The 25,843-nt window shown below is 45.5% G+C and overlaps 1 protein-coding gene across 1 annotated transcript in view; it reads right to left on the bottom strand.

The window, feature by feature from the left end:
• Positions 1–8,518: 8,518 nt before the first annotated feature.
• GALNT6 (polypeptide N-acetylgalactosaminyltransferase 6) overlaps positions 8,519–25,843 on the bottom strand; it is a 44,381-nt gene continuing 27,056 nt past the window's right edge. The window contains exons 4-11 of the mRNA XM_054012965.1: positions 24,455–24,604; positions 22,813–23,047; positions 17,046–17,163; positions 16,134–16,334; positions 14,992–15,123; positions 11,675–11,776; positions 10,102–10,254; positions 8,519–9,405 (exon numbers count right to left, since the gene is read on the bottom strand). Coding sequence (XP_053868940.1) covers positions 9,283–9,405; positions 10,102–10,254; positions 11,675–11,776; positions 14,992–15,123; positions 16,134–16,334; positions 17,046–17,163; positions 22,813–23,047; positions 24,455–24,604 — 1,214 coding nt within the window. The 3' untranslated portion in view covers positions 8,519–9,282. The remainder of the gene's footprint in view (positions 9,406–10,101; positions 10,255–11,674; positions 11,777–14,991; positions 15,124–16,133; positions 16,335–17,045; positions 17,164–22,812; positions 23,048–24,454; positions 24,605–25,843) is intronic.

Here is a 25,843-nt window from a genome sequence, read left to right on the forward strand (position 1 = left end):
GCTGGTGTTAAATAGATTCCTATGGGGAGGAGGGGATGGGAAGAAATGCAGGTGATTTGGAAATACAAACAGAAAACTCCTTTTCTAACAAAACACACATTTCATTCTTGATTCCAGCGAAGGTCAAGGCTGAGACCTGGCATTGAGGGCACCAGATGCCAATAAACTCTCTGGAGAGTTAAAAAAGAGGTTGTTTTACACATCTAGAATGTGCTCTGAGAAATTGGAAGTGCAGAATCAAGTGAGCTGGGGGTGGGGGTGCCTGAACAACAAACGTGGGACCAGTTTTTCCATACCTGCGCCTCCTCTTGACCTCAGCTGGAGTGGTCGGTGCTCAGGATTAGGGCAAGAATTCAGTTTTTCTAAAAAGGTGTTTTTTTGCTCTGCATCAGGACAAAAAAAAGAGACCTTTTGAAATTTTTCATGGACAACAACATGAAGGCCTTCTCCTTGACTAGCCAATAGCCCAGTTGTCAGGACATGCACCTGGGATGTGGGAGACTCCGCTTTAAGCCCTTGCCCTGCCTGATTTGGAGCAGCTGGGATTTTCAGAAGACTGAAGGGAGTTCGGTGCCCTAAACCCACTGAATCCCTTAAGATACTTTGAAAAATTCTCAGTAGTAGACCTAGGGGGAGGTATCTTCAGGGCTTGGAGAACCAAAGACTTACACATGATCAAGCAAAAGATCAGTTGAGGAAGTCTACAAGAGGCATTTAGGAATTCTTGTCCCTTATCCCACATACCCCAACATAGAGTGTCCAGGACTAACAAGATTCAATATATTTATTCTCTACCTTGCTCTACTATACTGGATCTTCACGTATCCTTCGCTAGAATCTAGTTTCCCTTCAATATCCAGGTCTGTACTTAAAAATGTCAGAGCAGATCCTCACAGCCCAAGTGTTCCCTGACCACTTACAATATGGTTGAAGTTTCTAGTGTGGATTGGACCTATGGGTACTGACATACTCACGTAACTGAGTCCGCACCTTTAACATGGACAAGGCTTTGGCCCAGTTACATAAACCCCAATTCAGATCCTGTCTATATTACACATTATACTTGTGTTCTGACTGGCCTGGTGAAAGCTGTATTTGTACTACCCTGGGCCTCAGGGCCTTGTTAGGCTCTGTTAATGGAGTTATAAATATATCGTGACCGGATAACCATTTGCCATGTTTCCTATTGATATGACCACCATGCTGTTTTGCAGCTGTGTGTATCTATAGCCTTAAAACGTCCAGCTTCCTTTGTGTTTGGGGAGCTGTTGTGATAAACATATGCAATTGTGACCATTGGAAAGCAGCTGTAATTGGGTCACAAAGCGTGCTGTTGGCAACACGTTCTTATGCAGCCCACTGGAGAGCATGTATTACGCATCCCCAGCCATTCACGAAGGCCCTTTTGCGCCAAGCTACAGAGGCTCACACTTTCAGCTCTGAGATCCCCGACATCAGCCACCCCACTGAGACACCTTCCTAGAGGGCTTGTAAAACACCTTCAAACACACACAGATTAGTTTCCATTCACCTTCTGGCAAAATGCAACCATCAGTGCAGTGTAGTGTAGCAAGTGAGGGATTGGGGGTGGGGACAGGTACTTGTACCTGGTGTTGTGGACCCTGTTTAAGGGTCCTAGATACCATTTGACCTTTCCTCTCTCCAGGGTATAATAAAAGAGCTAATTTAGATTCAATTGAGAGTCTTATTACATCATTGGAGATTTTTAAGAGCAGGTTGGACAAACACGTGTCAGGGATGGTCAAGAGAATACTTATTTCCACCTTGAGTGCAGGGGACTGGACTAGATGACCTCTCGAGGTCCCTTCCAGTCCTAGGATTCTGTGATTCTAAAGGCACCCAAATTCATGGCAAGTGCCTCCCAGAACAGAAGAAGTCAACCCTGCTTCTGAGAGATCGGGGGAAGAGAATTTAGATACAAAATGTTTCTTCAGTGTAGTTTCCATTGGATTTGGTTCTGCGTAGTGGTTGGAACACACTTTCTAAATGGATAGCTTCCTGCCTGTGCTGATGAGATATAGTATAGTACGTGTCTCAGGCAACATAACTCATGAGTGCCCACCACTGTCTGTCTTAGGCACTTTCATAATAATAAATTAATACCTAGCTCTTCTCATCAGTAGATCTCAAAGTGTTTACCAAGGTGATCAGTATCGTTATTACAGATGGGGAAACTGAGGCACAGAGATGGAGCAACGTGCCCAAGGCCACCCAGCAGGCCAGTGGCAGAACCAGGAACACAACCCAGGGCTCCCAAATCTCAGTCCAGCGTTATAGCTACCTACAGCAAACTGCCACCGTATGCCCACCATCATGGGACATATACCTTCTCAGGCTTTGCCTACACCCAAATTATACAATGCTTTAACTATGGTTAAGCAGTACCAACCAGTGTGGACACATTTATACCGGTTTAAGAGGTGCCTTTACTCATAACTTATTCCCATACCGCAAAGGGAATAAGCATACCAATATAAGGCAAGTTCATACTGGTATAATTGCGTCACAGAGAGATTTGTGACTGAAATAGTTACATCAGTACAAAAATCTGTGTGTAGAACAGGTATTTGTTTCTTTAGGTCCAAGATGTGAGATTCCCATTTTCTCTAAACTTATTTACTACCTACAACATGACAGCATGGGGAGACAGATAGCTCAGTGGTTTGAGCATTGGCCTGCTAAACCTAGGATTGTGAGTTCAATCCTTGAGGGGGCCACTTAGGGATCTTGGGCAAAATCTGTACTTGGTCCTGCTAGTGAAGGCAGGGGGCTGGACTCGATGACCTTTCAAAGTCCCTTCCACTTCTAGGAGATATCCTATCTCCATTAATTAAAAAGCAACAGGAATCTAACAAATTCCTCCTACCTAAACGCCCTGGTTCTTGAGAGCAGTGCTAACACATTTCATAACTAGGGAGCTGCGTGCTAGTGCCACTGTACTTCAGGTTGGATCTCTCATTTGACATGACATTAACAAGTGCCGAAAACACAAACCATGTTTTTAACTAACCAATGTCTGTTCTGGAAGAACAGGCTCTCTGGCCCACAGCACAAATTATCCCACAGAGTGATCACTTTGAAAACTAGTTTGAGATATAGACATTCCAAATCAGTGGCTACACAAAAATAGCAACAGGCACTTGGGTAGAATCCCAACACTTTTAGCACCTGCTGTATTTCTGCTTTTTATCTTTGTTGAAATACAACACAGGAAATGTAGGCATGAAGTAAGAATAAGGTAAGGGGTAAGATAAGAAGAGCCAGAAACTATAGGCCTGTAAGAATAGCTTAAGCAGTTAGCGTAAGTGCAAGGCCTGACAGCCTGTGTAGGAGTAGTTGCTTAATAAGTTAGCATAAGTAAGTGACTGAATAGTAACCCTAAGTCACAAGATGACATCAGGCTTTGTTTGCTGTTCTGTAATAATCACAAGTGTTGAAAACTGCTGACAGGTAACTGCAAGAAGGCAGTTTGTACCAGTGCAGGGTATTTTTGGAGGGGAATATCAGCAAATGCCTAACCGCAGGTAACCATATTAATCCAATTGATGTATGTGTTAATGGCTTTCATTTAATTAATAGACTAATTGATAGGAGGAGTATCAGAGGGGTAGCCGTGTTAGTCTGAATCTGTAAAAAGCAACAGAGGGTCCTGTGGCACCTTTAAGACTAACAGAAGTACTGGGAGCATAAGCTTTCGTGGGTAAAAACCTCATTTCTTCAGATGCAAGTAATGGAAATTTCCAGAGGCAGGTATATATCAGTGTGGAGATAAGGAGGTTAGTTCAATCAGGGAGGGTGAGGTGCCCTGCTAGCAGTTGAGGTGTGAACACCAAGGGAGGAGAAACTGCTTCTGTAGTTAAGTATCAGGGGGTAGCCGTGTTAGTCTGTATCGACAAAAACAACAAGGAGTCTGGTGGCACCTTAAAGACTAACAGATTGATTTGGGCATAAGCTTTCGTGAGTAAAAACCTCACTTCTTCAGATGCATTGAGTGAAAATTACAGATGCAGGCATTATATACTGACACCTGGAGAGCAGGGAGTTACTTCGCAAGTGGAGAACCAGTGTTGACAGGGCGGATCCGATCAGGGTGGATGTGGTCCACTCACAATAATAGATGAGGAGGTGTCAATTCCAGGAGAGGCAAAACTGCTTCTGTAATAAGCCAGCCACTCCCAGTCCCTATTCGAGCCCAGATTAATGGTGTTGAATTTGCAAAGGAATTTTAGTTCTGCTGTTTCTCTTTGAAGTCTGTTTCTGAAGTTTTTTTGTTCAATGATAGTGACTTAAATCTGTAATAGAATGACCAGGGAGACTGAAGTGTTCACTTACTGGCTTATGTATATTACCATTCCTGATGTCCAATTTGTGTCCATTTATTCTTTTGCCGAGGGACTGTCCGGTTTGGCCAATGTACATGGCAGAGGGGCATTGCTGGCACATGATGGCATATATGACATTGGTGGATGTGCAGGTGAATGAGCCCTTGATAGTGTGGGTGATGTGGTTGGGTCCTCTGATGGTGTCGCCAGAGTAGATATGGGGACAGAGTAGGCAACGAGGTTTGCTACAGGGATTGGTTCCTGGGTTGGTGTTTCGGTGGTGTGGTGTGTAGTTGCTGGTGAGTATTTGCTTCAGGTTGGGGGGTTGTCTGTAAGCGAGGACTGGCCTGCCTCCCAAGGTCTGTGAAAGTGAGGAATCACTTTCCCGAATAGGTTGTAGATCGTGGATAATGCGCTGGAGAGGTTTTAGCTGGGGGCTGTATGTGATGGCCAGTGGTGTTCTGTTATTGTCCTTGTTGGGCCTGTCCTGTAGTAGGTGATTTCTGGGAGTCTGGTCCTGAAGTTTTTTTGCTGGGACCAGACTCCAAAGAGAAACTGCTGAGCTCCAGTTCATTTGCAAATTTGTTTAATCCTGAGCTGATGGTGTCAAAGACTGTGAATGGCTAGCCAACTACAGAAGCAGTTTCTCCTCCCTTGGTGTTCACACCTCAACTGCTAGCAGGGCACCTCACCCTCCCTGATTGAACTAACCTCCTTATCTCCATACTGATTTATACCTGCCTCTGGAAATTTCCATTACTTGCATTTGAAGAAGTGAGGTTCTTATCCACGAAAGCTTATGCTCCCAATACTTCTGTTAGTCTTAAAGGTGCCACAGGACCCTCTGTTACGATAGGAGGAGGACACCCTATGAGAGTATGGAAGTTAAGATATTGTAAAGGAGGGAAGAGTATTCATACATATGCATGAAGGACATTATACAACATTTGGTCTTAGGTAAAACCCTTGGAGTTCTTCATTGGCACGCCAGGATCAGACTAGGATCTATCTCAGTCCTTAGAGTTCTCCCCAGGACTGAGCGAGTCTATCCACATGTAATGGTGCGGGTCGTCCTTACGGCGTTCTATTATCTCACTTTACTTGTTTGGATGGTTTTACTTATTGGACTAATCACGGTAGTAATAAAACTTTTACAATTGTGGAAGGTCTTTCCCGAGTGCGAGTGACGCTGATAAATCCTGGGTCTGATCCTGGGGCAAGAACCCTATCAAATTACAGAATGCTAATTGGGGAACCTAAACCAGTAAAGATAAATCAATAGACCTTCAGTAGATCAGGCAACAGAAAACGGTCTATGTAATAACTAATACGTTGATATTTAAACACATCACACCCAATAGGCAGCATTACTCAGAAGAAATGGGCTGTGAATAGCTGTCCGTCTTCAGAGTAATTCATCAGACTCTGAAATTGATGAGAAACTCAAGATGGTTGATACTGAACTTTGTAACACCAATGGAGTAGCATTTCCAGCACCATTCAATTGCATTGGTAGGTGGGGAGTTTTAATCAGACTTTATGAACAGGGATGAGACGGGATAAGCCAAACCAGTGTGTCTGGGGTGCGTCAGGGAGGGGAAACAGAATGTGGCAGGACTGCAATAACTGAAAATAGTGCGCCGATTATACAAATGGTCTCAGTTGTGCAACTTTTCTCCGACTCCGCTTCAGTGCAAAACTCAGGCGATCCAAGGATGCCTCCCTCACCAACTCCAGAATCAAATAGCTCAGGGCTGGTATAATCATGCTTTGTATCTTCCACCGCTGGCTATCAGAGCTTTCGACCAATGTTAGTGGAGCTCCATTACTTGGTTTAAGCCCCGTTCTCCAGAGGGGAAATCTGAACCACAATGCAGCAAAGCAAGTTGACCAAGGTCACAAAGCTGGTCAGTGGCCGAGTCCCGACTAGAACCTAACTCGACTCAGATATTGGGAAGGTAAGTACATTTACAAATTCTGAAGTGCTCAGAGACTATGGGAATGGGTGCCACGTAAGTACAGAAGATAGAGATCCATCCAATTAAGTCTGCTGGCCACTCAAACAGGACAAGGACCTGGGGACTTGTGACAACCAGCGAAGATACTTGGGACAAAGGGAAACTGACTGGGCACTGGTGCCCCACTGAAATTCATCCATAGTATAGAGAGGCTCCAACAGAGGACAGCTGAGCAGGCGTGCTAGAGGGAGCAACCCTGGCTATTTTTCTAGGACACGTTTCATTGGCTGGCATTTTCGTGCTGACCTCAGGCTCTTTAATACTCTCAGCAGCCTAGAGGAATTACAAAGCAAGACCACTTCCAGGAGATTGTGCTCCAGTCATCCGGGCTGGAGGGGTGGCCTTCCCCGTCCTGCTCCAACATTAAGGGTTGGGGCTTGTGTCTGATCTTATTTTCCTTGCGCAATGGTGAACTTATCAAGCAGCAAAGAGGATACTCGAATCCCTTGGGGGCAGTCACGACTGTCGTTTGTCTGAGAGAACGAGGGCTAAAGAGGTGGATGGGGTAAGAGCGCCACCTAAAGGGGCCATACTAGAGTGACAGCTCTAGCATCAGCTTGTAGTGCTGTGAGGGGGTTTTCCTTCTAAACTGGGAAAGATCCCTCAAACTCATCAAGGTGCTCCAAAGGGAACTCCCCTCCGCGATCGGAGCTTAGAGAGTTTGAATGTGCCGGAACAGACCCCGCCTGTCCAAATCAAGCGCCTTGCAAACCATCGGTGCGCACCAGAGTGAACGCTTTGAGAACCTGCCATGCCTAGAAACAATCCGTGCCATGGCGCTACGTCGCGACTTGCCCCTGGGATCCAGGGACAGACGGCGGCGTTTGGGAAATGGACACAGGAGCTCAAACCCCAAAAGGCAGCATGTAGCCCTGTCCTCCGGGGTGGATATTACCAGCAGGGCCTGGGAGTTCGCTTCCCCACCCTCGCCACTACTTTGGCAACACGTATCTAGCTTATTATGCCGACAAAGTCTCATTTAAATATAAACCCCCACCCCAAATGAAATTAAACAAATTGTGGAACTAACATGATATTTACCACCATTGCATTATTCACTCTGCTAGTATGTTCTATCCCCTTCCTCCCCCACCCTGTAGGTCTGTCTTTTCTATTTAGACAGTTCTCTGGGGCAGGGACTGTAATGCTGGGTACAGTGGTGGCACAGCCATAATGTGTGGTTAATAACTGAACTGAAAGGTGTGCCAACTCGGAAACAGCTGGGTGAAGTGTTTGTGGCTCTGGGGCCTGTTGAAGCAAACTGGGAACATCTGCCCCAAAGGAACCAAATCCAGACTGGATTCTTTTGTAAAATAGAACATCTCTTTATTTTAGGTTCAGGTCACATGTCCAAAGGTAGGTCGTCTCCCCCATTTCCAGGAAGATTTTTCAATTAAAATGAAATGGAATCGCTTAGAAACTAATGTAAACTACAGTATTCAAGTCTCAGAAAAGGGCTTACATTCACTCTCCTACTAGGCCATCTTTCCACAAAATGCTAAAATGGTAGAGAAACGAGCCGCACAGTTTAGTACGGGATACGGGGGATCAGAATCAGAGTTTAAACTAAGCCCTCCAGAATCTATGTGTGTGGGGGGGAAGGGAGGGGGGCAGAGGGGGATTTCTTTACTGAAGAGTGCAAACATCCTGGATTTGCATCAGCATATCCTGTAAAAACCAGTTACTCTGCTTGCGTACTTAATTTAAACTGTCTATGGGTGGGGATGAGTCATTGGAGGTGTTACTTGGATGCAGATTTTTATAAAGTACCAAAACCCAAGCACGAAAGGGAAGCAGACATCCCAGGATAAAAGTGGCACTACCTATTTCCCCCGACTGGCACACGCTCTAAGTTAAAGATGGTAGTATTACTTCATTGCACAAGGAAATCAAAAGCCATGAGCTTGCTGGATCTCAGGATCTGTGTTGCATGTGCACTGATCCAGGGATTTAAAAAATAAAAATAAAAAAAAAATCCTCCCATACCCTGCATGCTATTCCATAATCTTCATTCCAACCACCAACATGATCTCGCAGGCTCATAGAGTACCCGTCTCTCAAGCAATACTGCCACCATATCTATGCTCAGCAGGACCATCACCAGGCCACTTCCCTGCGTGGGCCAAGTAAATGATGAATCATCTCTCCTTTGGGGGATTAACAGCACAGAAAGTCCTTTTTATTTGCAACACAATTAGTACTACTATCGCCTTGTGCTGGCAAGGTAACACACAGGTTTCATTCGGTGCAACAGGCTGGGATTTCACACAACAGTGCACCCTGATGTTAGGTTTTAAATGCACACACCTATCTCCTTCTTCAAGGTTAAAAATCTCATTGAACAAGAGCTTGTGCTAGAGAGCATGAATATGCTCTCCTGACCGTGACACTGCAATTTCTTCTTGCAGCGTCCTGATCTGCCTTTGCATGCAAGCCTATGTGATAACTAGAGGACACCGGGTACTATCTTTGGCATGAGACATATTCAAAGGCCAGCTGGCACTCCTCCTTTGGGACAGGTGTTGAATTCAGTCTCATCCCTTGCATTCTGACTGGTTGTGGTCCAATTTTCCGGGGTTTAGGAAGTGGGATTGATCATTCATGCAATTATCGACATCGTTGGTCCCATGTTATTTATCTTTGGATATGTTACAATATGACACTCACGTAGGCTGCAAACAAGAAGTTTGCTTAGTCTCTTAGAAAAAGTGGTACAAAAATCTCCATGTATTACACAGTCTTATCCCAAAGGCACAGAGTAGAATTAAAGGCAACTGTGAAATGCAGCATATTTAAGACGTTCGCTTTCTTTAAATAAAAGGAGAGAGTCTTAGCTTCTGTTTTCCTGAGTGCAGTTTGGAATCAAGGTCTCAAAGTGAGATGGGCTGGCACATTTCTTGCTGACACTGGTTTTCTCTTCACTATATGTCTTGGGTAAAGAACCATTGCTGATAAGAATCCGAGGGGTTACAGGAAGTCATAGATGGATGCTCATCTCTTGCCGACAAACACATGTTAGAGGCCACGTTTTTAATCAGACGGTCCTAAAAACAAAGATACTTTGCTCACATCATCCACCGATCTCAAAGTGCTTTACAAAGACCATTGTTATCCTCACTGTACAGAAGGGGAAACTGAGGCACGGGGAGGCGATGTGACTTGCCCAAGGTCACCCAGCGAACCATTGGCAGAGCAAGGAATAAAACCCAGGTCTCTGGAGTAGATCTGGGCCAGATTTTTCAGCCAAGACTTTTTTTTTTGGTGAGAAAAAAATGCAGTTTGGATTGACTGAAACACTTCACCAATTTGTGTCAGTTTTGGCTGAATTATTTCAGTCGGAAAAAATTCAAAAGTTTAGTTTTGCCGTTTTCAGAACAGGTTTACATTTTCTGATTCAAAATAACTTTTCACTTAAAAAAATTCCTTCAATTTTAATTTTTTTTTTGAAAAAAGCTCCAAATTGCAACAAAACTGTTTGACCCAAACCAAAATTTTTCAATTTTTTTTGGAACAGCCAGGGAGCCAAAATAAGGTTGGTTACTTGCATGGCTCCACTCCTGAGCCCCAGTCCAGTCCTCTCCCCAGTAGGTCCCACTGCCTCCCAAAGGAACCCTCCCAGTTTGACAGCAAAGCACAAGACAGGCTTCTGCAAGGTATCCAAGAAACTCCTGTCAGAGATGAGGAAGAGGGAAAGAGACTGCTGCTTCTGGGTGCATTGAACCCCTGTGTTCTTTACTTACGTGGGTCAGTTCCCATTCTTCATTTCCTGGAACACGTGTGTTTTTTCCTGTGAAGTGACAGTCTCCCAGCTCCACCGGCCCAAAGCCAGATCGGAGGCAGAGCTGCTTGCCGATGTTGTGCCGCAGGTCCTTCTGGGACGTGTATTCAAAATACTGAGAACCAAGACCAGACAGGGGAGATTAGACTGGTGCTCTCCTTCTCTCCAAATGGTCACCTATGCTACAAGAAAACAGCCTGCCTTCTCCACTAATGAAGGCAGCACCAAAATTAACTCAAGGTGGTAGAATTCATTCTTATGCCAGTTGATAATCAAGTGCACCCCAATGCCGGTCGGTCCCCACAAGTCTGAAAGATCCACCCCCACCTTGACGAGACATCTAATCCCCCAGTGAGTTGCACACTGAACAGCGTGGATGCCGGATGGACAAGGGGCAGCCTGCTCACACCACCAGTGGAGTGAACCCCTAGGCCCTGGGATTGTCTTTAGCAGTAGGGACTGAAATGGAGACCTCTGGATCTTAATGCAAGAGCCTTTACTGCTCAACCCGAAAGATCCATCTGTTAGACAAGGCTATAGCAGACTCATTAATTTCTGGGCAATCTAGCCACCACTAGAGGGCCACACTGAGTTGAGCTGCCGGGGGGCAAAAAAAAGAGTGCACTATAGTGGGGCATATTCGAAAGCAAAACAGTCAGACGCCCAACGGAGCTGGCAGAGTGGGGTAATAGATTTAGTGGTTGGAGCAGAAGACTAGAAGTGAGCTAAGTGATCTCCTGAGCTCAGATCAGCCACTGATGGGCTGCGTGAACTGGGACAGAATTATTTTCCCTCTCCCACTCACTCCTTCCCCATCCTCTACCATCCGTAGGGATAACAACCTACCCATGAGGGAAAAAGGGAGCAGAGTTAAGGTGAATTTTTTGGATGATGTTTTTACTGCCAAACAATGAAGATTCAGATGGACCAAAACGTTTCACGAATTCTTGCTGAATTCGCCAAATTCTTTCGGTAAAAAAAATAAAGAATCAGGAAAAAAAAAATCTTAATGTTTGTTTCAACGTTTTCTAACATGCTTTTGGGATAGAATTTTACATTTAAACTGGCTAAAAGTCAAACACAATGTTTTGTTTCAGTTTGAATGAAATGGTTTGTTTGACCCAAATCAATTTTTTCTTCTTCCGTGGTTTGGTTCAGCCCAGAAACAAACGAACAGAAAATTGGGATGGTTCTGAAAGGGGGCTTTAATTCACATTGTGAAGTGTTTAGAAAACCTCTGATGAAAGGCAGAGGCGCACAGAGTGTTGCTTAAGTACTATGGACTTTGGCTGTTTGGGGCAGAGATCATTCAGGCTCAGGACTTGAATGGAGGTTATTGTCCTTACCCAAATAAAATAATTTGTTTAAATAAGAGGTACAAAGGAGGGGAACTGCCCAGGTTACGTGCATGATTCACATCTTAACTGCGAATGGGGAAATGGGTTCTCTCTCTTTTCCCAGCCCTGGGCTTTCCTATTTCAGTGGAGGTGGGATGGGGTGAAAGCTAGTGGGATATACTCGCACAGGTTGCATACCTGATTGCCGCCCATTCCATGGCATGGGTACATGATCAACGGCTTCCCTCCATGATTGTTCTCGCCAACATCCAGGCAATTCTTTGACCCTTCATTTTTAATCTGAAAGCAAAGAACAAAACAAAACAAAGCAAGCAACTCAGGTCGGAGGCGACATTGCTGCATTCTGGGCACTCAGTCACAGACCTGACCCAACCCTGTGCGCCTGGCCAGGGATTCAGGATCCACTTTTCAGCTCAAAACACAGCCCAGCAAATCCTATTACATCCTGTTGGGATCCCTGGGCTGTTTTTTTTTTTTTTTTTTTTTTTTTTTAAAATCAGGGCTTTGCTGTGGTTTTGTTTGGGTAACTGGGATCCTCCCGATTTCTCTTGTTTCAGCAGGGGTCAGTTTAATACTCAGTATATTTGGGCTGAAATTTTCAAAGTCACTGAAGATGGAACACTAGACGGAGAAGGCTCGGAGTTACTACAGTGAATTCTTACCCCAGGTAAGAATTGCATCCGAAGAAGTGAGGTTTTTACACACGAAAGCTTATGCCCAAATAAATCTGTTAGTCTTTAAGGTGCCACCAGACTCCTTGTTGTTTTTGTAGATACACACTAACATGGCTACCCCCTGATACTCTTACCCCAGGTGTCCAGCTGGTGGGTTTCTCCAACATGCACAGGGTCTGATCGCCATTTGGGGTCAGGAAGGAATTTCTCCCCAGGTCAGATAGGAAAAAAACCCTCAAGGTCTCTGCCACCTTGCATTTGCAGCATGGGGCATAGGTAACTTGTTGGTTTGAACAAGAGCACATGGTGGATTCTCTGTAATTGAAGTATCAGGGGGTAGCCGTGTTAGTCTGTATCTACAAAAACAACAAGGAGTCTGGTGGCACCTTAAAGACTAACAGATTTATTTGGGCATAAGCTTTCGTGAGTAAAAACCTCACTTCTTCGGATGCAACAGATTTATTTGGGCATAAGCTTTCGTGAGTAAAAACCTCACTTCTTCGGATGCATCCGAAGAAGTGAGGTTTTTACTCACGATAGCTTATGCCCAAATAAATCTGTTAGTCTTTAAGGTGCCACCAGACTCCTTGTTGTTTCTGTAATTGAAGTCTTTCAATCATGATTCGAGGACTTTAGTAACTCAGCCAGAGGTTAGGGGGATGAGGTGGAGGCGGTTCTGTGGCTGTGATGTGTAGGAGGTCAGACTAGATGACCAAGATGGTCCCTTCGGGCCTTAAAGTCTATGATTGCAGCAAGCAATTCACATTAAAATAATGAGTACTGGACATCCAAAATTGCTTCACGATCTCTGCCTTGGAGCTCTAAGTCTTAAGAGGCTGGGACCTTTCGTAAGGCTCTAACTTTCTAGGGATGATTATTTTTGGGAGCTGCGAAGACAAAGCATTCTGGGGAAAATAATGCTGAGAACTCCGCAAACTGAAAACAACCCAGAGCAGATGTCAAGTAATCTGCTACGGCCAGATAGCTGTAAACTGCCTTTGATACAACAACTTCCGGGAGCAGCCCTGCAAATGAATAAATCATCTGCCATGCGATCTTCTGGCTGCACCTGTATTCCGGAATGCAAGTAAGGGCAGGAGGGTTCAACCAGGATTAGGATCCTATGCACAATCGGTTTACGTCTCGTCACTCCTCTTCTGCTTACATATCAGTAGATCGCTGGATCAGAGAACCGGCGCTGCAAGTTTTTACTATGCAAAGCAACGACCTTTCTGCAGTGGGCATTTAACTCCGTTGCTGTGAATTGGAAAGAGCTGAGCTGACTTCCCAGGAGAAACCCAAAGTGTGTATTTTCCTTGAGGCAACTGACCTTGAATGGCCAGAGAAACCAACCACAACAATCCTTAGCGGCCAGAAGAGATCAACAGCGCTCTGCACATAACTGATTTTTCAGTTTGGGGCTAACAGCACTGCTGTGTCTCACAGGGGTGCGTGGGAATTGTATATTTAAGATTGTGAGGCACTCGGATATTATGGTAACACAAGCCAGATAAATACTTGAGATGCTGTTTTTTTCTGGACTCACTGTGAAGGTGAGAGTCAAACTCCTTTGTCTGTTGCTCAAAGCCTCAATTGGCTTCGCTACAGTTCAGTCCCATTTTAAACTCCCCAACTCTCAGAACCTTGTACTGATACCAGTATCCCTTCAGCCAAGAACTGGATTGGCCACTTAGAAGCCTATTACTTGGCCAGAAATACCGACATGAGGTGTGCCCAGCCCTCAGGCAGTGAGTGATCCTTACTACACTCCCCTTGCTGGCCTGGGTGAAAGAGCAAAACCAGCTAAATCAAAGACCAGCGTTTCTGGGCATTGACACGCCCCTCACCCCTACCGCTTAACTGCCACTGTTCCATTCTTGAGCAGAAGCTGCCAATCACGTAGCTAGCTGGGGCGGAATATACGGGGAGAAGTCTTTTGAAAGGAGTGAACTTTTTTTTCCCATTGTGTTTAACATTTTCTATGAAGCTTTTCATCCTGATGCAAGATTGTGTCAGTAGGAATAAAAGCCCACTTAAAAAAAAACTGAACACACACCAAATGCCTTTTCCACTGGGGGTGGGGGGGGAGGAAGAGAGGGGTGGTTGTGTGGGTAAATAAAGGGAAAATGGGTTCTCTCTCTCTCACACCCAGCTAGTGTAGACGAGCCCGGAGACAAAGGGGAAGGGGATGGGGGGAGGAGGAGACAGATCAGGCGACTGAACAAGTCTGACAGAGTTGCTCATGAAGAACATTGAGGATTCTAAGTGCCAGGGCACTGTTTAAGGCTATGTCTACACTATGAGTTAGGGGTGTGATTCCCCTGCCCGTGTGCACATGCTCACACCCAAGCTCTCATCGAACCAGTCGTGAGTATAACAGCAGTGCTGGTAAGCATACGAAAGGTATTCCTGGCTCCTGCTGGGACGCCTTCATTTGTAGATTCCAAACCCCAACCCAGAAGGGACCATCGGGATCTGGTCTGACCTTCTGTATAACACAGATCATAGAACTCCCCCAAAATAATTTCTACAGCGGATCCTTTAGGAAAACATCCAGTCTGTGGCAAAGTCATTTCCCCTTTCCGTGTCTGAGTTTCTCATCTCATCTGAATTTTGTCTTGGACATTTAGACTGTAAGCTGTTTGGGACAGGGACCGTCACATCAGGAGTCTGCTCCGTGCAATGGCGCCCTCATCTTCATTCGAGCCTCTACACCGCACGAACCGCTGCTACCATCTCCATTTGTTTCTAGAGAAGGAGGGAATCGAGGGGGGTTTGCCAGAAGGAAACAGGACAACACAGACACACTCCTGCACTTACTGCTCCGTAGAAGGTTGGGGTCAAGTCTGGGATGAAGATCTCTGGATAGACAGTTTGTAGATACCAGGTGAAGTTTTTACAGTGCAGTTGCTCCTTCAGTTTGAGCCGTTCTGTAACGTCGCCGTATGTTTTCTATCAAAATCATGCAAGAAAATTAAACTAACCTCAGTAGGGCAGCAACAGAATCCAAAACCCGGTGTTCCCTTTAATAGGTTTGCCTTATAGCATCACAGAGAGGTGGTTTCCATTTGTAATTCACCGCAGAACCTTATGGGATTAAGTTACTACACACCTTCCCTTCTTATCACAGGTAGGATGCAAAACAGCACCGAGGAGCATATTTCCCAGGATGCTGGTCACTGGAAGTAGAGAGAGAGAGAGAGGAAACCTGTTTTCCCCTCCAGCGAATCTTTGAAAGTTTGAACCCCCCCCTCCCCCAATCCCAAATCAGGACAAAAAGTGGAAGTCTCCAAAATATTTGCCTACCCCCCCCAGAAAGTTCAGGTAAGGTTAATCAAATGGTTTTCTTTTAAAGCTTTGTTTTTTAAACTTAATTAGAAATTTAATGTAATGATGTTTTGACCTAGAAAACCTGAATTCACCCCCCCCCCCCCAGAAAATGTCAAAATGAAACATTGATAGTTCTGAAGCTTTTCTATGGAGGTTTTTTTTTGGGGGAGTCAGGAGGTTTGTCCAAACCTACCCTGTTTTGCAAACAAATTTCAATGAATCAGCATGTTTTGTTGAAAAACCGTATGTTGAAAAATTCTCTAACTGGTTCTAATTGGAAGGCTCATCTCAGACAGCACAAGGCACCTTTTCAAGCCAATAGCTATAGTTGAAGGTGGTACTACCAATAACCCATCGCCCCCCAGCTCTAAAACCTAGCTCCACTACTGATCCAGATCCCACGTGGGTTGGCCACTGACCCGGCACAGAATCTAGTTGACTTCTATGGAGTTCTGTACAGGCAGATGGGTCCATCCATGTGGTTCTCTTCATAGGACCAGCGCCTTAAGCGTGACACTAAAAGAGGCCCAGCACTGCCAAGAGGAATGAACCAACTAGTTTCCTTGCATACAGAAACACATCAAAGATGCTTTGATGACTTGCGAGATGCTTTATGCAACTGGATTCGGTACCTCTTTGGCCATCTTCAAGGCCTGCTGGTTTCTTCTGTAGAATATTTCCTTATAGTCGTCCATCCAGACTTCCGCCAGGCGCACTTGGTTCCTGGAGATGACCTGAGTTCCTTTTGGGAAGGTGTGTGGACTTTTGGAGCGGAACACGTGCCCAACCACCGAGCAGGGGATGATCTCCAGCTGACCACCACACTGCCAAACCTACACAAGGGAGAAGCCGCCCATCCAGTGGATTTCAAAGGGAGCTTTACTCAAACAAACCCTGACATCAATGAAAGGGGGAAAAGAATTTTTCCTATGTCCAAAGTGTTTTCCTCCATAGTTTGAAGTACAGAACTGGACTGGGTTGAGATCTGGCATAACGTGCTTTGAGCTTCGTTATTTGCATTGCAGTAGGACCTTGAAGCTCCAGTCACAGACCCCATCACGCTAGGGGCCGTACAAACAGAGCTCTGCCTTTCTAACCACATGCCCTGAAAACAAAGGCTCTGGTTTGCAAAGGAGTGGCGAGACCTCAGCACTTCGGGAATTCAGGCCCAAAGCCCACGGTTAAGGGATTTTGTTAGCCAAGGTTATGAGGCCTTAGACTCAACTTAATGGCATTTTTCCATAACGTGATAACTTTTGAATGCTACATCTGATCAATGCCAGAATTTCAGGGAATGTTCTAGACATTAGTGGGCACAATCCTATTGATTGGGGAGGGGGGGAGGGACGGGGAGAGAATTTCAGAAAATCAGAAGAGTGAAAAACGGGAAACCACACAGGGACCATGTGTGTTTGTGGGGGGAACTCTTGCAACATGATGGGCCTACAGAAGCAAAAAAGTGTGTGGGCCCCCTAGTTTTAATCCAGCTAGAAGTTAACGGTCCCCCCCACCCCACCCCACCCTGCACTTCACTTGGCTCTTACCCTAAAGGACATTTCCACATTCTCCCCACCCCAGATCTCCATCTGGTCGTCATAGGAACCAATGTGTTCAAAATAGGACTTGGAGATCGCAAAGAGGCCACCAGCAAAAGTGGGAGACCTGAGGAGACACAAAAGCAGAGTCAAGAGACCATCCTTCGTGCATCACAAATGTTAATTTAACAACCCTGGCAAACCCCACCATTCATCCTGCTGCAAGACAAATATCCGTAGGAAGTGGCGGGACAAGATCAGAAAGGATATTCAAAGCTGAACCCAGCAACTGCCTCCATCAGCATTGGTTTGGTATTGGCAGCTTTCTTGATATTGGCATATTAGGACAGAAGACCAAGGAATTCTGGAACACGTTTACCAAGGAAGGCTGCTACACAGCCAGCAATCCCAAAAGCTTTAGTAGGGCAATAAGGTCATGAAGGATGGACAAACTGAACATACAGCCAGACTGTTTTAGGGATCTGGCTAGAGATTGAGCCAGGTGGCGCTCAAATCTGTAGGGAGGCCTGGGATGACTGAAGGTCCCTAAAAGTGTGTGTGTGTGTGTGTGTGTGTGTGTGTGGGTGGGACCACGTGGCACTGGCACCTGAAACATGGCCCCGCCCCTGTGCTGCCCCTTCCCCACAAGGCCCCGCCCTTGCACCACCCCTTCCCCACAAGGCCCCGCCCCACAGTCACTCGCCCTTACAGCTGGTAAAAAGTGATGGGGCCCTGACCTCCTGCCTCCACCCCATTCTGGGACCCCTGAGGGAGGCTACATCCCTCTTGGATTTGTCATGATGCAAATATCCCCAGTTTGCAGATAGGGATAGCTACACTGAGACATTAAATAATCTTCACATTCACAGCTCTGGGTCCGGGTATTGCGGTATCCTCCTGCGATCAGGAAAAATGTTGCTCTGTTGTGATAACAAAGAAACCCTTAGAACGACCATCAGAACCCTCTTGCCAAATACTTCAGATAAGAGATTAGCGTCTAGAAAAGGAGGAGGGTCCGGTGGATAGCACACTAACCTGGAGACTCTGACGACCTGGGTTCAATTCCCCCCCTTGTCACCATCTCCCTATCTGACCTTAGGCAAATCACTTGATCTTTGTGCCTTGGTTTCCCCATCCGCAAATGAGGATAATGGTGCTACCTTGCCGCACAGGTGTGTTGGGAGGGAAAATACATGGGATTGTAAGGAGCTCAGATTGTCTGGTAATGAGGGCTAGGCAAGTCCCTAAGACAGAGAGAGGTCAAGGGAGCAGCTGATAGCTGTGGGACCCAGAGGCCTGATCTGATTCAGGAGGAGGAGAAGCCTAGAGATCATTACTGAATGTCATAGCAGAAAGGAAATCCAGTTACTCAGGGCTAAGCTTCTCCTTCCGTCTCCCTTTATAATCCGTTCCATCTGAACTTTAAACGGGGGGGTGGGGTGGAACCGAAACTGGCTTTTATAAAACTTACTGAACTGCTGTGTTCTCGCCGAGAGGAGCCAGCGGAGATTAGAGGCAGCTGGAAGCCAAGTTACCAATCCACAGGGAAAAAAGGGACCTTTATTGAGACAGAAACTTCTCCCGTCTGACCTTTCCACAAAGCGGAGCCGTACTCCAGGCCAAAGGCCAAGCTCTGTCTTGCTGTCGCGGAAAGGGCCAAGAGCAGGCATTTAATGTCTTCACTTGGGAATTCGAGGTTATTCTGTTTCTGAAGGGGCAGAGACGGGGGACTATAGTCTACAGTTGTCTGTGCCAACTAGGCAGCAGGCTGGCAGGGTTTGAAGGAGACAAAAGACTTTTCTATGGCGCTGCAGAAGCCATGCACTTTCAAATGTCAAAGGTAAGTTACCAAATCCAAAGACAAAACCCAATCTTAGGAACTTATCTGGCCCCCGTCACCGTTGTATCTTTATTGTATTTATCCTTGCAGCACTTCAGTGCTGTTCTGCTCCCTTTTACAAATGAGGAACGGAGGCAGAGGACAGGTCTACATGACACAAGGTTTTCCAGTATACTACGCTAGCACGGTGGACGGACCTCACGCTGGCAAAACTGTGCTTTGGGCAGGATAGCCGACTCCAGCCCTTCTGAACAAAATGAGATAGATCAGCAACGCTGTGCTTTTACCAGTACCTCAGTCACAAATCACGCCTCCTCACGTCCCGGACTCAAACAGCTATGCCAGCAAAAGTTTAAGGTGTAGAACGGACACTAGTTTATATTAGAAAAGATTTGCTGGTATAGTTATACTGAAAACCCTCCTAGTCTAGACGCAGGCTACACTGGCCAAAGGAGAGCTTTTGCGGTATAGTTAAATCTCCTCCCCGAATGACAGGAACTGTACTAGCAAAATACCTCTTCTGCCGGTACAAGCTACTTCTCTACTAGGGCTTTTACAGGCAAATCTTCTCTCGTGGTTTGTCCAAGAGCGCACAGGAAGTCAGTGGCGGAGCGAGGATTTGAACCCAAGCCTCCTAGACCTGTGCCCTAGCCACCAGACCATGCTGCCTCCAGCCTACTAGAATTAATTGGAAATGAACCAATACCATCTCACTGGCAAAGACAAAAACCCACAATAAGTTTTGTTAACTCTCAGTATTGCAATAAGTAGGTGCTCCTGTTTTGTGAGGGCCGGCAATTCCTACTAATCTTTAATGCTCCCTCTGTTCAAACGGAAAAGGGCCTTTTCGTAAGACTGAATGGGCGGATCGTGCCCCCCTTCCCCCAACCCAGGTATTGACAGTGCGTTCAGATGACAGGGTTTTTGAGGTAAGTGGAAAGATGAAAAGACACAGTAATTAGGCCCTTAATGAGAGACTTTGCCAGAAAGCAAGGTTTGTCTGGAGCCTGAGGTGATTAAGACGTCCTTTTGTAACGCCAACAGACCCCGGTCGGCGGCGGGCAGGATCAGACTGGGGACCTCAATGCATGAGCCTCTACCGCATGAGCCAAAAGACAACTGGCTCTTAGCTAAGGCCGTAGAGCAGACCCATTTTAACTCTCTCGCTAAGCGGTCTCGGTGCCACTAGCTGGGACAGAACACCACACCCAGGAGGCGTGTGGGTTACACTTTCATTTGTAGAATTAAGTTCATAATGGCTCTCTCTCATTCAAACCCAAGCAGAGATATCCTCCACACCAGCCACCCCACTCCTTTCAGCTAACCCGAATAGAACGCACACCAGTGTCTGATGGAGCTGCGTTACACTGGGAAGGGGAAGCTATTCAACTCCGAACAGCCAAGCAACCTAAGGGGACATCTTTACACTCAGTTAAGAGGCTGTACACAGTATATGAACAAAAGGCCGAGCTGCACTAGATCTGAGCTGGAAAACAAGAATTCTGTTTTGTGAAAATCAGAGGTTCTGAAATGTGCTGTAGTTTTCCATTGGAACGATGAAACTCTTTGAAATTTTCCATCAAAAAACATGAGCCAACAGCTCTGTGGTTAGATCACTCACCTGGGATGGGGGAGATCCAGGTTTAAGTCACTGCTCTGAGTCAGGCTTTTGGTTGTTCTGGGAGCCCACCCCAATCCCGCAAAAAAAAAAAAAAAAAAAAAAAAATATCCATCTCGGATATTCGACACCTTCCTGACGAATAAATAATCAAAACTGCTACGTTTCCATTAGAAGTTTTGGTTTTGACAGATCGGATGTCTCAGACAGAAAAGTGTTTCATTGAAAAATTCCTGGCTAGCTCTGCTAGCCTCTCTCAAAGTCAGGCCTGAGGTACCTTGGGCGGCACTCAACATCTGCCACATTCAAAACATGACATGCCCAAACTCAGCAGCTCTTTATGAGAGCTTGGCAGTAGGGCGTATTAGGAAGGGTGGGGTCAAGGGGCTACTCCTCCCCACAAAGATACATGTTGCATGGTAGATGGCGTTTGTCTTTGCCTCTTTTCTCCCCAAGAAAAAGGACAAATGCCATCTAGAGCTGGTTGGGGGGAGGGGGGGTAGAACAAAAAACAATTTGGTAAAAAGGCTTCTTAAATAATTAAAATTTCTTTCATTTTGCAGGGTTCAACCCTCCCGTAATTTTTAATTGGTTGTTTTATCTTCCCTGACCCCCTTTTTTGGAGGGGTGGGGGGAGAGGGGAAGGGTGGCCACCTGATTAAAAAAATTGACTGGAAAAAAGAAAGCAGAAAAGTCAAAAAATGAAAATAACCCCACCAATATTTTAAAAATCGTGAAAAATTTTAAATGGGTCATTTTTTAAAAACAAAGATTTTCCAAATTCAGAAAAAGGCTGACAAAAAACAAGAGAAAAAACAGCCCCCTGCAAAAAGCCACCACCACACATCATTTGTCAAGAAGATGTCAGTCCACTCCAATACCCAGGACGATATTTGCAGGTCAGATTTGCCCTCTAACAAAACAGGCCACACTGAATGAACCTCAGACAGATCCGAGGGCTTGTCTGCGCTAGAAAGTTGCACGACTTTCACTATCCCAGCATAATACCACCCAGCTCTTATAACTCTTTTCACCAGTAGGTCTCAACGCGCTTCACAAACTTTAACATACGGATTCTCACAACACTCCTGTGAAGTAGGGGAATGCCATTATTCCTATTGCACAGATGGGGAAACTGAGACATAGAGAGGCTAAGTGACTTGCCCAAGGTCATGCAGGGAACCTGTGGAGGAGCAGGGAATTGAAACTAGGTCACACATCTGCCGTCATCACTGGACCAAGCGGTATAACCCTTCTAGTGTGGATGCTGTTACACTGGTATAAAGGTTCTTATATACCAGTATAGCTTATTACTATATAGGAATAAGCTATACTGATATAAAGCACCTTTATGTCAACATTACTGTCTCCATTAGGGGTTGTACCTGTATTCTGCCAAACCTAGTTATTAGATTTAAAAAAAAAATTCTATGGATAATATAGATGTTTATTGCTAAGCATTTCCCCCCTGATTTTTTATCAATTTAAAGTTTCACACTTCTGCAAAATTATGGTGGGTTGGACCACGGGCGGGTGTGTGTTTCACACAATTATTTAATTACCGTAGATGCTGAGATTCAGAAAATTAAAGCTTTATAACAGTAAAACACAAATTGTCACCATCACATGTCAAAAATACACACTAAATAACCTTAAAATCAAACGTTAAGTTCTCAACAAGTAGCTTTTTTTTTTTTTTTTTTAAACTTCACCCATCTGTAAATTTCAGTAGTTATTGAGGGAAATATTTTCCCTTGGTTTGTGTATGTATGGTGAAATTGACATTTACTGATATTTGCCGACAAAAATATAATCCTTCCAAGCTTAAGGATAACTAAACGATAAAAACCAACAAAAAAAATCACATCCTTGACTGGATGGATATATCTATCTGTGTTTAGACCAGGCTTAAGCAGAAAACCTTGCAACTTGAAGAAAAAAAAAAAAAAAAACCAACCAAAAACTGCTACTCACACAGAATTATTCTAGTATTTGTTAACTACATCATTAGGCTGACAAGGAGGACCAAACACTCCTTTCCATTACAGCCTATTGTGGTACTGTATCACGTACCCACAAAGAAAAATGGTGTGTTACCATAACACCCAGAAGCTCCAGTCATGGACAGGGCCCCATTGTGTCAGGTACTGTACAAACACACAACAAAAGTCCCTGCCTGGAGGAGTTTACAGTCTAAGACAAGAGATGGCTACTGACAGGGGGAGTACATGGAACCAGTGAGACAATGTTGGCCAACATGATAAGCAGTGGTCTCAGAAGACTGCAATATACCACAGGCATATTCGCTTTGCACTTACTTGATAGGGGTGGTCTCATCTTTTCTTCTCTGCTTCTCCTTAGGAGGAATGGCCTCCCACCCAAAGGTCAAACTCCAGTCAAAATTTCCCCGACTGTGTTGCTTCCCATATTGGATTGGCTTGGAAAACTCAAAGGTATTCAGGTCGATGGTGGTGATGTCTGGACTCACCACGGCAGTGGGTTCCTCTGCAATCCGGGATAAGAGAGGCTCCAGCCAGCCGTGGAAACACTCACCTAAGAAGCAGCGAGGAAGAGGACCATAAAGGTGGGATTTCATCACTACTGGTTAGACTGCAAGCTCTTAAGGCAGGCCCCATCTCTCCCTATGGACCCAGAGTCAATGAAAGAATGAAGCATACGCTGAATAGGAATGGCCTATGGTGTGAACCTAGCCCTCGACACAATGGCCCCCCATTTCTGATGGGGCATCGAGACACCAACAGAATACAAAATGATGAATGATAAATATCCGGGGAGACTGGCCTCACCCTGGGTGGAGGGAAACAAGTTCTGCCCCCTTCTTAGAAGGCTTGAGAATAACAGCCAGAACACACTGTATTTTCAGGAAAACGCTGTCATTTCATGGTGGTCCATATATCGCTAGCCTTACGTGCACAGAACAGCACTTTATGCTGCAAGAAATCCCATTCAAACAACTGAAAAAAGGGTTCACGCAGGGACAGCTTTTGGTTTCGGCTTGCCTTGCAACTGACCGGCCGTCTTGCAGAATAAAGCACTGCTCAGCGTGAGTGAGGCCCTGCGTGACTATTGATTATCTACAAGAAACCAGGAAAAAAGGCAAAAAACAAATCACCCCCGGTAACCCAGGCTGCTTCCAAACACGTGTTGTAAGGAGGAGGGATGGGGGGGAGAAAGGACAGATCAAAACTGGACGTAAGTAACTGTCCAATTGGCATGACTGAAAACAGGGCTGGATTTAGGGGTAGGTGATCCAAGTGACCATGGGGTGCTGGGCTTGGGGTTCTGGTTTCCTTGTTAGTGACAAAGGGGAAAATAGAATGTTTGAAATAAGATGTTTCAGGTATTCTGTACGTGCACCTTTGTAGAACCTTCCAGATTTTCCGAGAACTACATTTTCCTTGAACCTCCTAAAATGTTGCCAGCCACACCCATGCGGCTATATAAGGGGCGGGACGTCACCAGTTAATGAGATACAAGAACGAAGGGAAGGGAAGCAAGAGCCCAGCTGTGATAATTGTGAACCGTGCTTTATTGGGTCATGGCGAAAGCGTACCTGCGTTTTAAAACGTGGAGAGTGTCAGTAGCGACGAATAATGGACATGTTTAATGAGACCCCAGAGGTATCTACTGAACCCCTGTCTATGCAACATGCTTAACATGCAATGTTTGATGACTTTCTAAGACTGTGGAACTGAAATGAGCTACAAGTACAGTACAAAAATAAGGTATTCAAAAATTTAACAAACGGGGGAGGGGGGAGTGTGCTAAAGACGCTCCTTGCCTGGTGCGCCATTTGGCCTAGGGCCGGGGCCTGACCGAAAAGAACCCAAAAAGCTGGGGGAATGTAAGTTCTTTCTAAGTAACATTTTCAAAAGCTGCTAAAAGCCACATCTGGGGTCCAGAACCTGACTCCAGGCAGAAAGGCCCAGCTATACTTACAGTGAGCATCCAGGAAAGTGAGCACCTCTCCGCTTGCGACCCCAGCGCCGAGTAGTCGTGCGGTTATTAATCCTTTCCTCTCCTGCTGCCGCACAACTCTCACTATCTGCAGCTGCTTCACGTAGAGATCCAGTTGGTCTTTTAAATAGTCTGAAAGGGAGAGTTTATCACATGCACAGGAAGTGAGAAGGGGTCATAATTCAGAAGGTCTGCCGATCTCAAAGCACTTTGCAACGGCAGCAAGCGATACTCCCATTTTACAGATGAAGACATAGTGGCGGAGGCAGGAATAGAAATCGGGTCTTCCGAGTCCCAGTCCTGTCCCCTATCCACCGAGCAACACTGCCTCTCCAGAGAAGGACTGCCCACCCTAAGGTATCTCCTCACCTCATCCCCATGCGCCTCTTGCCCAGAGCAAACTTATTAGCTTTGCTGATCATGAAAACATGGCAGTATCATAGTTCTAAATATGCAAAACACACTGTGGGCTTGACGCATACAGACCTTGTGTCAACACAACCTGAAGTCTGAAAACCCCAAAATACGTGTTAATTGACCAGGCTGATCCTAGGTCTGATCCTCACAGAGAGGACTAAATCCATGACAAATCCCAACTTTTTAAAAGTTGTTTCCCCCCGCCCCAGCTGAAACTCTCTCTCACCCCCTCAGGAAAAAAAAAAAAAAAGAACTGAATCTTTTCTGCAGAGTCCACTGACTCAAGACAATTTCCTTGATTTTCTTCCACCTCCCCACTAAGATTCATGTCTAGCTTGAGCCTAAACATGGAAAAAGACCCCCCCCCCCAAAAGGATTTTTTTATTTGTTAAAGTGAGTGGGCCTTGCGATGAAAGGCATTCTGCAATCTGAACTATGGAGCTATTCCTGCAGCTATAATCTCTCCAGCTTTCTCCCATCAAAGAGATTAGTCTGGGACTCGACGGTACAACTAAAAAATTCTCTTGACCTGTAGTTAAAACTTCATCATGACCAAGCAGATGAATTGTCACCGGTGGATGGGGGGGGAAGGATGGGGGGAGTGCGACTTGCTCAGAGTTGAGTGCACAAAAGAATTAGGTTTTCCCCTCCAGCCAGATGTTACTAAGACACAAAGGCACCAGAGGATGAGCTCAGCAAAGAAAAGGAAAGGGATGAAGGAGAAAGAGGAACATTGTGAAATATCTCGGTTTACTCGGAGAGAGGCAGGTCTAAGAAATGCAGGTGCACAAAGCTACTCCCATCCCCAACAGAAAGAGAGAAAAAAAAACCCAGGTCACCCAAGCCTCTTCAACATGCAGCCAGGAAATATTCCCCAGTTAACATTTCAGGGGTGAATATCTACCTTAGATATTTACATGGCCTCTATCCCAGTAGAATCTGGATACCTCCACC

This window comes from Malaclemys terrapin, chromosome 23 (genome assembly GCF_027887155.1).
Source record: "Malaclemys terrapin pileata isolate rMalTer1 chromosome 23, rMalTer1.hap1, whole genome shotgun sequence".
Lineage (NCBI taxonomy): Eukaryota > Metazoa > Chordata > Testudines > Emydidae > Malaclemys > Malaclemys terrapin.